A 14,143-nucleotide genomic window follows, 5' to 3' on the forward strand; every position below is an offset into this window, starting at 1 on the left:
TTTAATTACGTATGATTTGTTGCTATGCTTTTGATTGGTCAGTAATTTGCCTGAAGTGCTGTGGTTAGCTGCTAGTATAGCTGGGCTGCCGTGATTGGCTGGCTAATGTTTCTGGTTTTAGAGAGGCGCTGTGAACCAAACTACATTTCCCAGCATGCAGCATCGGATAGCCTGGGATTCTCCACTGCAGAGATCAGATTCATTTATTCGATCCTAGTTTGTTTTGAACACATCAAATAAAATAATAGCTCTTTAATGAATACACTAGAATTCATAAGAAGAAATAGATGCATTTCCTAAATAAAACAGTTATTATTCACATATTTTGTCTAATTATTACAACTCAAACCGTTGTAGTAATAAACTGTTATTTATTATTATATATTTAGGATTCATTTAATAATTATGTTTAGTGCTTTTCACTTATTTACTGTCAATTATGATGTACAACCATGACAATCTCAAAGCTCAAATAATACCTGAACTTTGACCCCAAATCTCATAGGAGCTGAAGAGAATTTAAAGAGGAGCAGCAAAACCCAAGGAGGTGAATTAGCAGAGCTAGCTAACAGCTGATGGTTTCATCCCGGACATGTTGCCGTGGAAAATCATTTCAGCTGCTTGGAAGTTGAGCTGTTAGCATGACGGATACGAACAATCTACAGTCAGAAGCTTCTTCAGGTTTGTTGCAACGCTGACTGTTGCTGAAGATCCTTCCTGTCCACAGCATCACCATCCACACCGACTCATTGAAGGTTCCTGGTGGATGAAGGTTCTGACCGGGTTCTGATGAAGAGGTTTCCCGCTCTCCACCAACCATCGTTACTCCAGAACCCAGAGGGACACGGCTGAATAACGAGTCACACACGAGTTTCTCAGGTCGACTCAAAGAAACCTGAGCATCAACAAGCTTTATTATCATCATCAGAGAGTATAGTCATCATCATCTTCATCAGTCCTGTTGCTATGGGCCTGTGTGCTGGACTGCAGAAGGCTGTCGACATGCAGCAGAGCCAAGCAGACGGACAGGTGGACAGACAGGAGCAGAGGTAGGCAGGTGGGCAGGAAGTGAGGTAGAGGGAGAGACAGGTGGGCAGGAAGTGAGGTAGAGGGAGAGACAGGTGGGCAGGAAGTGAGGTAGAGGGAGATGGTTTGAAGGACAAATAAAAGATCAGAGGTAGACAGACAGAGTCAAGGTTGAAAAGTGGAACAAGTGAATAAATATGTGACCAAACAGGAAGAACCCAGGTGGAGACAGACGGGTGGAGACAGACAGGTGGAGACAGACGGGTGGAGACAGACAGGTGGAGACAGACGGGTGGAGACAGACAGGTGGAGACAGACGGGTGGAGACAGACAGGTGAACAGGGAGGTAGACGGAGAGGTGGAGCCAGGTAGCTATTGTTTTATTTACAGACAGGTAGGCAGATGCATTAGGATGCTTATTGGCTGTCTTCCGTAGGCCCCTCCCCCCTCATATCTGTGTCAGCCAATCCCCTGTGAGGGGGGGCGGGCTCTGCAGGCTGAGGGGAGGGGTGTGAGGAGGAGGAAAAGGAGGACAGGGAGGAGGACAGGGAGAGGGGCAGGTTTGGGGGCTGTTCAGTCTGTTGCCTTTCCTCCCTATCTGCCTCCCCCCCCATCAGCCCCTCCTCCTCCTCCTCCGGCCCCCCCTCTCCTCCACGGGAGCCGGCGAACTGCAGGTGAGGAAGGTGGGCCTCCTTCTCCTTCTCCCCTGCCGCCTCTCTCTCACGGCGCTCCGTGTAGACCGGCGCCTCCAGGCTGAGGTAGGAGGCGCTGAGCTGCCGCAAGTCCAGCTCGAAGGGGCTGCCACCGGGCCGCTCTCCTCCTGCTCCTCCTGCTCCTCCTGCTCCTCCTCTCTTCCCCTTACGTGGATGGGATGATGCAGAGGAGGGCAAGCCATCAGGGAGGAGCGACTGGATCTTTGGGAGCCAGCGCTTACGAACTCTGCGGGCGTTTGTGCACATGTCAGCGGCAATGACGTTCATCTCACTTTCCTTGAAGTTGGGAGCAAAGTTCTGACAGTACACTGAGGAAGAGGAGGAGGGAGAGGATGAAGAGGAGGGAGAGGAGCTTCAGTGTGTGATGAAGGCAGATCATCAGTTTGTTGCCGACATTCTTACGTTTGACCGTGTTCAACACTCGGTTGTCCAGAGGTTTCCGACTCGGATCGTTGGTGGACGAGCGAATCCCTGTTCCACAGCTATTGGCCAGGGTGTTTCTATGGAGACCAAAATAAGCCAATCAGAGGGAGTTTATGTGAGAATAAGATGGCGTCTAATGGATCTGCAGGAATATTAAAACACAAAGACAAAATTTCTCTGAGAAACAGAAACAACAAAGATGAGACAAAACCCTCATGAACTGGTCCTGGTCCCAGTTCTAGGTCTGGGTCTGGTTCTGGTCCTGGTCCTTTTTCTGGTTCTGGTTCTGGTCCTGGTCCTGGTCCTGGTTCTGGTTCTAGGTCTGGTCCTGGTTCTGGTCCTGGTCCTGGTTCTGGTCCCGGTTCTGGTTCTGGTTCTGGTCCTGGTCCTGGTTCTGGTTCTGTTCTTACCTGTCGAAGAAAGTGGCCAACAGCCTCCGTAGCAGCACCTTGTGTTTGACTCCGGCACAAAGGTGGCAGTTCATCAGCTGACCTCTGGTCATGAACACACCTGAACCTGAAGGTACCAGAAGATGTCGACGAGTCACATGACGCGCTGTCTTCCTTATGATGCTGTTACCACGACAACGCACCTGCCACCAGCTCCACCTTCTCTCCAGGATCTCCCTCGGCGTAGAGCGACGGATGGCACCGGTAGCCGATTTGGCTGATCAGGCTGGCGGGCAGCGCCATGTTGTCCCGGCCAACCAGAACGCAGGGCCGGCGCTCGTTAGCCAATGGGAGGGGCAGCAGCTCCAGCTTTTCTTGAACTAGACCGTTAAAGTCAGGAGGAGAGGAAACAGAAGACACCTAAATATTTACCAAGAACCCTAAAGGTCCAGGGCCCCGAGTCTACGGCTCTAAAGGTCCGGGGCCCCTGGAGTCTCTTCTAGATGGCCCCGTCACCTGATCAGCTGGTCTTGAAAGACAGCAGAGACACAAAATATCCAAACGTGACCAAAGAACCAGACGACCCAGCTGGTTCCGGACCCAGTGGTGCCAGCTGGTTCCGGACCCAGTGGTGCCAGCTGGTTCCGGACCGGGCCCATGAACTCACTGTAGGGGTTTCCAGTGTGACTATAGATGTGCTGGTACAGCCCCGGATGAACTGCGTTGCCATAGTAATCCTCCTCCAGCTCCTCCTCAGTCGGCGGTTGGGAGGGAGGCGAGTCCGCGGGGACGCTGGACCCTCCTGGACTGGAGCGCCCGGCGCCGGCCAGCAGGTAGGACTGCAGCCCCGGAACCAGACCGCCTCCTGCGCTCAGGTAGCACAGAGCGCCGCTCCTGGAGGACTGCAGCTCCACGTCCGCTCTGACGGAGACACAGCGACATGGTGAGTACTGATGCTAAAGAGCTAACTGCACTAAAACACCAATCATAAAATGTAGCTCTGCTGGTGCTCAGCATTAAGTGGACGCTAACGCTAGAGAAGCGCACCAACGCTAACGCTAGAGAAGCGCACCAACCTAGCATTAAGTGGACGCTAACGCTAGAGAAGCGCACCAACCTAGCATTAAGTGGACGCTAACGCTAGAGAAGCGCACCAACGCTAACGCTAGAGAAGCGCACCAACCTAGCATTTAGTGGACGCTAACGCTAGAGAAGCGCACCAACGCTAACGCTAGAGAAGCGCACCAACCTAGCATTAAGTGGACGCTAATGCTAGAGAAGCGCACCAACCTAGCATTAAGTGGACGCTAACGCTAGAGAAGCGCACCAACGCTAACGCTAGAGAAGCGCACCAACCTAGCATTAAGTGGATGCTAACGCTAGAGAAGCGCACCAACGCTAACGCTAGAGAAGCGCACCAACCTAGCATTTAGTGAACGCTAACGCTAGAGAAGCGCACCTACGCTAACGCTAGAGAAGCGCACCAACCTAGCATTTAGTGGACGCTAACGCTAAAATGCGCCATCTTCAACCAGGAGTCATTAGCACAGCACGTCAGAACATGGAATCTGGTTTTGATGGGGTCAGATTTGTTCTTACTGGAAGAATATGATGAGCTCTTTTCATTAGAAATATTGAAAATTACTTCAAAGTGCAGTTTAAATAGAATGGAAAAATTAGTGACAGAAATTAAACCAAGTTTGAAAGCTAAAGCCAATTAGATCAACTGAAATGTTGGATTCACTTCTTCGTCCTTCAAACCGAAAAATAAACTATTTTGTTCTTGGTTATGTTTGCACATATTCTCCTGTCCTACTGATTGATTGTTTTCTTGAAATAAATCAAATTAATTATTTCTGCCCTGAGACACAAAATTAATTTTGACATTTTGATGTTCTGTAATGACGTTAGATATTCTACTTATTATTGGTATGTATTTATATCAGCATCCGGCTGATTCTTCATATCTCTTTAATCACCTGGGGATTACAGGTGGAAATTAGCACCAGAGCTACCGGACCGGTAGAACTTTGCATCTTTCCTTTCAGCTTCATGTATTTTGTACTTTGTCCCCATTTTAAAGAAATAAATCGTAAATATTTATGGTTATTTCTTCTTCTCTAATGTCATTTTTATTTTTTTACAGTATGTTTCTTGTTTTAAATAAAGTTATTGGAAAACAAGAGATAATGAGATGAGGAAATAAAACTGCTGAGTAAACAAAACTTCAAAATAAAAGCATGAATGTAAACGTCTCACTACAGTGTCAATAAGCAAAACTTCAACACAGATATTGAACTTCATTACAAAGTTTACAAAACAAGTAAATTAGTTCTTTGAAATGTATCTGGACAAATTCATCGTCATTCATTTTTGTTGCTATATTTTGTCTTCCTGCTTCAGTCTTTGGGTTTTTATCTTTCTTGCCAGGCAGTGGTGGGCACACCTGCATTAATGCGCTAATAGCAAAGCTAACTTTTTGTTTAGTCCTTTTTGCTAACTTTGAAAACATTTATTGCACTATCTTTAGCAAAAAGGACTAAACAAAAAGTTAGTTTTGCTATTAGCGCGTTAATGCAGGTGTGCCCACCACTGCCTGACAAGAAAGATAAAAACCCAAAGACTGAAGCAGGAAGACAAAATATAGCAACAAAAATGAGCTCAGAAATCTTCAACTAATGATCAAGTCAATCCGGTTCGGGCCGGTCCGGTTTGGTACTGCATCTGTGTACATTAAAAAGCAGCCCATAAACCGTACAGCACTATTGCTGGGCCCACTTTGTTAGGTCCATATGGGACAAAGGTCTGCTGGCGTCACGGCGCAGTCCAATGATTGGAGGACAGAAAGCGAGGCGTACGCGTCCGACGCCATGTTGGCGGTCTGAGATTAACTGAGAAGGACCTGGCTGCAGCAAACAGGAAGGGCGGGACGGACCTCTGTCAGTCTCAGACCTTATTTGGAAATGGGACCATTGCACTCCAGAAGTGAAGGGGGCGCTATTTCCTATATTATTTTTAATATAGGAAATATTTTCTTTTTATTTTCTTTTGAAATCTGTGATATATCTTCACTCAGCATGTTTTTGAACTTCTCTCTTTTATTTAATTCTGAAGCTTTCTGTGAACTTCTAAATCTGCTCCTTAGTCGCATCTTTTCAATCCTGATACTGCCTCTAGTGGCGTGGGGTGGTAACACAACTAATATAATTACATTACTAAATCAGAATACCACAACGTCTTTATTATTTATTAATTTTTCATTTCCTTTAGGAAGTAGAGCTAATTAAATGAGATAAACAAAACCTGAAAGTGATTCCAGTTTCACTTGATGACCAACCTGTTGAAACTGTGGTAAATATTAAATATCTCGGGTCGTTCCTGGACAGTCAGCTCAACCTTGCTGAAAACTCTGGCTATATTTTTAAGAAATGTTTTCAGAGACACTATCTATTAAGGAGTCCCAGTGATCTTGGGGTTACCCAACTAGAGTTTGTGTAGAAGACAATGTTGAGAGTTTTAACTTTTCATCTCATTGGCTGGTTTGGTCACATGAGCTGCATAATAACAAAGTTTTTAAAATACTTTCAATGGCAGGTAAAACGACTTTGTCTCAATTGTTTTGCTGAAAGAACATGAAAAATGGCTGGAATATTTTAGTAGATAGTATCCACCTTCCTTTTTCATCAGATTGAACCTCTGAGCTCATGAAGGCGTTACTGTTTCCCTCTGGTAAATATATAGAACATCTATTAGAAGTAATTTATTAAAAGTGCAATAATTATTCTTAACCAAATAAATGATAACATTTACCTGTAGCATGCTAAGTATTTTACTCTATAAAAAGTAAAGAATGTTGATATTGTGATTCTATGAATGGTTTTTAATGTTTTAGAGTCGAAGGAAAATGTCCACCTTGATAGATTAAATAGTTTCATCTTAGTTTTTCCTATACATAAGACTCTACCAACAAAAAATGTCTTACAATAACATATATGGCACCACATAAGCAAAAATGGAAATTTTTGTTTGTATCTGTTTAACAACCCTGGTTGTAACAACCTGATTTGTTATTCTTCTGTGTATCTAATTAATTTGTTCATTATTGCAAATAGTATTTTTTTCATAGTTGGTCATGTTGTTTTTCATGTCTCCTTATTTAATGTGTTCCTCCTATAATTGATGGAGATATATAGATATTATTTATAATATATAAAGGTCTTTTCTATGTCATTTTAATTAGCTCTACATCCTTAAAAATGTAAAAAATATGGTGTTTTATAATTTATCTTTTACAGTGCCAGTAATACCAGAATTAATAATAAATAATAAAGACGTTGTGCTATTCTGATTTAGTAATGTAATTATATTAGTTGTGTTACCACCCCACGCCACTAGAGGCAGTATCAGGCCCGAATAGATGCGACTAAGGAGCAGATTTAGAAGTTCACAGAAAGCTCCAGAATTTGTTAAAAACTGTGAGCTGAGCTGAAGTAAATAAAAGAGAGAAGCTGAAAAACACTTCTCACCTGGCCTCCTCTGCTCCTCCGCTCTCCTCGGCCGGAGGCGTGTCGGATCTCTCCTGCTTGATCCTGCTGACAGCCAGCAGCAGCTCCTCCGGGCTCAGAGACGGCTGGTCAGGACTGACCTCCTGCAGCTGGGGGACGCTGTGCTGCTGCTGCGCCACGGGGGCATCAACCCCCCCCAGCTCGTCTGCTGAAGTCGTCTGTTTTATATTAATACATAAAGGGAGGAAGTGAGACGATGACGATGCTCAACAATCTGCCTCAGAGCTGGTACTGCAGTTACACCAACATCCACCAGAGGGAGCTGTCTGCCATGGAGTAATAAGAAAATGTTTCCAATCATATGTGAACAGCAGATTCACCCAGCAGATGGCAGCAGGGTCAACAGACCAGAGTTACCAAAGGTCACATGACCTGATTTAACTTTCATGTAAAATAATTCAAAACCGTCTGGAAGGAAGTCCAGCAGGTTTGGTCCAAACCGGGTCATCCACAAAAGCAGGATCCAGACACCGCAGCAGATCTAAAACCAACCGGCTTAGTCAAAGTCCAGGCCTCAGCATGTAACGCTATGGTGGGATCTCCAGGCTAAACTTCCTCCACAACAATGTGGGAGTTACTGCTGCTCAAAGTGGGTGCACAAACTTATGGGGTGTACATAGTTTTTAAGTGTTAAATAAATAAATGACGTAATGTTGATGTGATGCAGTTCCCGGTGTTCACCTGAGAGTCGCAGCACAGAGGAGAGGATGAGGAGGATGCCTTCATCATCATCAGCTCCATGCCTCGCTCCACGATGTTCTGGATCTGCAGGTAGCCGGCGGTGTACATGAGCACCAGCTGCTCGCTGGCGGCCATGCTGAGCCGTCCGGTGTAGCAGAACGACAGGATCTGCTGGAAACACGCCGGCGTCACCGACGACGGAAGCTCAAAGACGGCCTGGGAGGAGGACGGCGAGGAAGAGGAAGAGGAGGGGTCGGCCACAGAGCTGAAGAGGTCTCTGAAGTAGAGCGAGGAGGCCGCCAGGACGGCCCGGTGCGCCTTGAAGGCCTGTCCCTGGACCAGGATGGAGACGTCGCAGTAGTGGCCCAGCAGCCGCTGTTCGTTCAGGCTGCCCAACACGCTGCTGCCGAAGTCTGGGATCTCCACCTGCAGCAGCCCCTCCGCCATGATGGATGCCGCGCTCTGCAGGACAGGAAACTGGAGCAGGGGTCAACACCGGGTGTGGTTAAGTGTCAGAAATGCTGCATAAGAGTCCTGACAAAGGTTTCAGATCCATGAGGTCAGAGCCCAGGGAGGTTCCGGAGGTTGAGGAGCCGGCAGCAGGTCTGGTGGGATGCAGGAGGATCCTATGAAGAACTGTGAACAAGCTGAAAGACAGAAGAAGAAGAAGAGAACTAGTCATCACATTTCCTTCCTTCACCAGTGAATAAATGAAACCAGCAGACTCTGCCGTCAGGCACTAAAAGTTACAATAAAACACTTTAAATACATGGAGCCACCATAATCATTTCTGATGTTCCTGGTATATTGATGATTCATCATGGACGATGGGAAACCTGATCCTCTAGCTCCTCAGGAGCCTCTGGCCTCCAGGTCCACCTCCTAATGCCTGGTTCACACGGCGAGACCTTAAACACCTGAGAGACCCCCCACCTGGAGATAAAAGCTCTCACCTACAACAAGTTTGGTTGTACAGTGTGTTATGGAGCCACACTGCCAGAGCAACACATTAACCCATTTCACTCACCAGCATCCAGATATCAGACAGGAAATCTCTCACAACCTCTTGAGACCATCGTGAGCTCAGAGTAAACAAACATGGCCGATTATTGGGAAGAAGCAATTGCTTCTTCCCAATAATTGGTGAACTATGGTAAACAGAGACAAAATAAAAAGTCGTCTCCGAGATCCACCAGACTTCCTGGTATGCCATGGTTGTTGTTTTGTTTTCTGCGTGTTGGATTCCCCACAGTGTTTCTGTTGCTTTCTGATTGGCCACATGTCACATTCATCAGGCTAAGACAAGCCAACATGTTGACTATCCTTGATTTTAGATGGGTGCGGTCCGAGGTCCTTCCTAGCAGACCAGAACACTCTGAACACATGACAGGAAGACCTCCTGAGATTATCTCTGGAGTTATCACGGTAATTAGAGTATGTTTAAGATCATCGGAAGGGAAAAATCGGACAAAAATCATAGAACCCTTGCTGTGCGGCCCAGGCATCAACTCAACACATGGTTTCTGGTGATCCCATCTTATGTGTTCTACAAACATCTAGGGTTGTCTGAACTGGATCTCTGGTTCTTCAGGACTGACATTGTAGACGCTGTTCTCCCAGTTCTGGAATCACCTCACCAAACTGGGACCACTGGGAAATTTCTCCAACTCCTCAGCTTTAGGATTTGATGTCTCAAACATCTTGGGATCAGAATGTCTCTGACTTCTCCCTTCTTCTACATCGCCTCAGTGTCCGTTGGGTTTGTTAGCCTTCTGTCAGGGTCTGGAAGGCTAACTGGACATTAGCTTTGTCCTTCTCCATCTCTGTGGTGTCTCCACTCTGACCAGGGCACCTCCTGTAGACCACCTGGTTGAGGCGTTCCTTGTAGGCAGCACCTGGCATCCAGCTGGTAGGTGTCGGACTGTTTCAAGGGCGTCTTTGCTCTGCACCCTCTGGTATGGTAGAACCTGGCCTCTGTTCCTCTCTCTTCTTCTGCTGCTCTATTCATCTGTGCTTCTCTTCCTCTTACTGGGTATTAGTCATTTCCTATATCTGTTGTTGATCTATGCCGTCCAAAGACTCATCCTTCCACAATGTTTCTCCAAGTCAGGGTTGCTAATGCCTAGTTCACATGAGATCTTTATGCTGATTTTTGTCATGACTTTCCCTTCCAGCAATCTTAAGGACAATTATTGTGATGGTTCTAAAGATAGACCTAGGGGGAAAAACTGCCATGGTACACCAGAGCATCCGGTAGATGTTGGAGACGTCTTTCTGTTTTTTTCTCTGTTGAATATAGTTTACATATTATTGTAATTGCTTCTCTCTGATCAGCCATGTTTGCTTACTTTGAACTCACATTTGGTCTCTGCAGGATTTGTGAAATTTCCCTTCTGAAATCGGTTTTGCTGTATGACCAAACCTACAGCTAACATGTTTAACTGTCATGTATCCGGGAGTTTCTAAGGTTTGTAAAAATTGGCAACAATTTTAAAATTTTGCTGTGTGAAGCAGGTGATTGAGAGTCAGGTAGCAGGTTCCTTCTTAGTTGATCTTTAAATAAACTCCTCAGCTGGGAGATCTGAGGGGATCTGAATGACTACAGAAACAGCTCAAGTTTTATGCTCACTGATCCACCGAATCAGAATCCACAGCAAGGATTCAGTTCCTCTGGTATCCAAGAGAGGACCTGAAGTGATTGAACCTCCACAGCAGACCTTTTAGACAGCTACAAGAACCCTGGGATCCCCAAGGAAACTCCAACCTTGATGGGCCACAAGGTAGTCTGCCTCTGGTGAGAAAAACAAGGGAATGGCCAGTACCACACCTTACCAGCCATCAGGTACCCTGCTGGCAGAATAGCTGCAAGCCACTGGTATCAAAACTGGAAAGCACCATGCAACAGCTGTAGCATGCCAGTCCAACATCCTGACAGTATGCCAAGAGTAAGGAGGGAGGTCAAAACACCAGAAATCCTGGAGTACAGCAGGAAGTGCAGGAGAAGGACCAGGAGGTACCCTCATAGAGAAACAAAGAAACAAGCTGCATGACACAGAGGCGCTGATATCAAGAAGTTCTACCAGAAACCAGGCTGGTCTGAAATGAAGGACAATGCAGAAGCACTGGTCATTGCAGCAGCAGGACAGGTAGAGGCCAGGTTCTACCAGAAGAGACAGAAACCAGAGGCTGCTACGCAAAGACACCCTGAAACAGCCCAACACCTACCAGCTGGGTGCCAGGTGCTGCCTGTAGGGAGCCCTCAGCCAGGTGGATTATGGCGACACCTCCTGGATAACGCTAAGGTCCTCTGGGACTGCCAGACCCATAAACAGATTATGTCCAACCAGCTGGACCTAATAGTGATGGACATTGTGAGAACATCAGGAAGGAGGAGGAATTGGTTGGTTCAGAGGGACCCTGAATCCGGACACTCCCAGGTCCAGACATACTTCTGAATGTACTTCAGTCATGAGTGCTGAAATACCAACTTTACAGCGATTTTAATCTAAATCTGCTCCAGGAGTTCTGTCTAGTTCTGTCTCAGAAAGTTGGACTTTAACCAACCAAGACACCAACGACCCCAGCAGAAAAGTCTTGTGGATGCCAGAGGGACGTTCCCGGTTGGCTGGGCGGTCCTCCCTTACTTCAGTCCAGACTGAGCAGACCTCACTCAGGCTCCCCGCGGATCCAAGCCGGACTCACCTGGTCCTGCAGAGTTCTGGTCAACGTTCTGGTAGTCCAGCAGACGGATGAGGACGTAGAGATAGACGGGTGGCAGGGAGACAGCAGTGTAAACACAGAGACAGGGTGACAAAGAGACAGATGAGTTAAAAGACAACTCATCCATCCCAGAGACAAGCAGACTGCTCCTTCCTCACCTCCTTCTGCTCCCCTTCCTCCTCTCCGTCTCCATGCAGCAGGCAGGACGGCTGGCAGGCTGGGAGAGGTTTTCTTCTTCTCCTCCGCTCAGTCAATGCATCGTCTGGTGTGTCACAGGAGGGGAGGAAGAGGAGGGGGGAGGCAGGGATACAGCAGACAGCCGAGGAGGAAGAGGAGGAGGAGGAGTCATCTGAGGACAAGCAGGGAGCTAATGCGGCTAACTGCCCTGCAGAGGCTGAGAGACATCGCAGCTCGCCGCTGCAGAGACCCAAACACTGCAAGGTTGACAATCAACCAGAAACACATGCTGAACACACACACACACAACACATGTCGTCTCACAGAGATCAGCGCACGTGTGTGCGTGTCTCAGTGTGTGTGTGGGTGTGTGTGAGTGTGGCATGACTTGGCCAAATGCACAGCGCTGCATTGCAGTGCCGAGGCTGAGTTGGCATGCCGAGTACATAGCGTGCATACTGCGCCTGTGTGCCAGCCACACACACACACACACACACACACACACCTCAGTTTCTAACACGAGACATCCTGTCTGAGGGTCTGAATCTAAACGTCTCAGGAGACGGACAGTAGAGGCTTAATGAGGACTCTTACTGTGTGTGTGTGTGTGTGTTGCTCTATAGCTTCCTGCTGACGACATTGTTTCACATGAGGACATTTCAGTTTCGGGACGAAAAGCCTTTGGACCAGAACCAGATCAGAGGTCCAGATCGACCCAAACGGTTCCCAGAAAGACACTTAAACTGCAGCTGGGATGTGCTGGTCCAGAACCCAGAACTGGACCGGTTCAGGTTCTAGGGGGAGTCACATGGTGCGGTTCTGAGGGAACAGAATAATCTGTTGCTTCACCAGATTGTGGTTCAGACCCGGTGGAAGCATCTGCACCGGCTGCTGTGTTCCTGAGGCCGAGGTCGCTGTCAGGAGGTTCTGGTTCTCACCCAAAGTCAGAGTCAGCTGCATGGGCCCCACTGGGACAGGATGGGTCCCACTGGGTCAAAATGGGCCCCACTGGGGCCAGAGGGCTCTTCTTTGACCAGTCTGACCAGATTCTTGATCTACAGTTCAGAGGATAAGAGAGAATCCAGAAAATTAAGCAGACAGGGCAGAGAGGGAGGAAGGAGAGATGGAAACATGGATTAACATGAATCCAACATGGCCGCCTTTATCCAGAGCAGGAAGAGAAAAAATTTGTCTTGAAAACACATCAACATCAACCCAGCATCTAACAAACTGATGTAATAAGGTATTTCAGTCAGAAATGATCCCATCCAGAAAGCAAAAATCTCTTCATTATGTTATAACCAGAAGTGGGACTGAATTAAAATGTTTATCGTATTTTATCAACAAAATTAACATTTTCAATTCCAAGCCCCTCTTTGCTGCTAAATTACTGAATAAACCGAGATATTTATAGTTTTTAATCTGTTCTTCAGGAGCAGATAGAAGTGTTTTTCTATCCGTTCATCTTTCCAGAGATTCTCTGATCATTCATGGAGCTTCTTTAGAAATGTGGATTGCGGACATTGACGTTAGCTGCTACATGTTTAGCATTGAAATGCTATTTTAGGTTAGCAAAGTTTCACTGATAGCATAACTCCTTTTAGCACAACTTTTTTTTTCTCCGAAGAGTTTTTGCGGCGCTAGCGGCTCGTATTTTTTCCACAGTAGGCAGACAGGAAGGAGGGTGAGGAGAGGGAGGAAGACATGCGGTAAAGGTCGTCGGGACCGGGAGTCGAACCCGCGACGTCCACATCGAGGACTAAGGCCTCCAAACGTGGGGCGTGCTAACCCGCTGCGGCACCACAGCACACCCCCTTTAGCACAACTTTAACACAATAGTGTTTTCCAATTGGATTGTTCAGAAGCAGAAATTTACTGGGAGAAGCTGCTTCATTGTTGCCATTAGCGGATGTACAGTCATGGCCAAATGTATGATTCATTTGAATCATTGAGAATGATTCAAATGTTAATATTTACAAAGTCTACTTCTTCAGTTTTTATAACGGCAATTTGCATATACTCCAGAATGTTATAAAGAGTGATCAGCGTAACAGCAATTAATTGCAAAGTCAATATTTGCCTAGAAAATGAACTTTATCCCCCAAAACACATTTCAACTTCATTGCAGCCCTGCCTTAAAAGGACCAGCTAACCTTGTTTCAGTGATTGATCCATTAACACAGGTGTGGGTGGTGATGAGGACAGGGCTGGAGATCAATCTGTCATGATTAAGTAAGAATGACACCACTGGACACTTTAAAAAGAGGTTGGTGCTTGGCATCATTGTTTCTCTTCTGTGAACCATGGTTATCTTGAAAGAAACACATGCAGTCATCATTGCACTGCACAAAAATGGCCTAACAGGAAAGAGAATCCCAGCTAGAAAGATTGCACCTCAGTCAACAATCTATCGCATCATCAAGAACTTCAAGGAGAGAGGTTCCATTGT

At 46.6% G+C, this 14,143-nt stretch overlaps 1 protein-coding gene and 1 long non-coding RNA gene across 5 annotated transcripts; one reads left to right on the forward strand and one right to left on the reverse strand.

Moving 5' to 3' along the window:
* Positions 1 to 1,352: 1,352 nt before the first annotated feature.
* On the reverse strand, positions 1,353 to 12,131 carry LOC114144513 (nucleus accumbens-associated protein 2-like). Of its 4 annotated transcripts, XM_028017422.1 has the most exons (9): positions 11,676 to 12,131; positions 11,500 to 11,527; positions 7,798 to 8,444; positions 7,078 to 7,274; positions 3,219 to 3,472; positions 2,755 to 2,931; positions 2,573 to 2,678; positions 2,142 to 2,239; positions 1,353 to 2,047 (listed from the first exon to the last, which is right to left on the reverse strand). In XM_028017422.1, the coding sequence occupies exons 3-9, from the start codon at positions 8,242 to 8,244 to the stop codon at positions 1,443 to 1,445; spliced, it is 1,884 nt and encodes a 627-aa protein (XP_027873223.1). In that variant the 5' UTR covers positions 8,245 to 8,444; positions 11,500 to 11,527; positions 11,676 to 12,131; the 3' UTR covers positions 1,353 to 1,442. The 4 variants fall into 4 exon arrangements, with proteins under 4 accessions (XP_027873223.1, XP_027873226.1, XP_027873225.1 ...); XM_028017425.1 differs by lacking the exon at positions 11,500 to 11,527; XM_028017424.1 differs by lacking the exons at positions 11,500 to 11,527; positions 11,676 to 12,131 and adding an exon at positions 11,442 to 11,462.
* On the forward strand, positions 3,407 to 4,660 carry LOC114144520 (uncharacterized). Its single transcript, XR_003595503.1, has 2 exons — positions 3,407 to 3,494; positions 4,544 to 4,660. It is a non-coding gene; the product is annotated as an uncharacterized LOC114144520 (long non-coding RNA).
* Positions 12,132 to 14,143: the final 2,012 nt, after the last annotated feature.

Source organism: Xiphophorus couchianus, chromosome 5 (genome assembly GCF_001444195.1).
Source record: "Xiphophorus couchianus chromosome 5, X_couchianus-1.0, whole genome shotgun sequence".
NCBI classification, from domain to species: domain Eukaryota; kingdom Metazoa; phylum Chordata; class Actinopteri; order Cyprinodontiformes; family Poeciliidae; genus Xiphophorus; species Xiphophorus couchianus.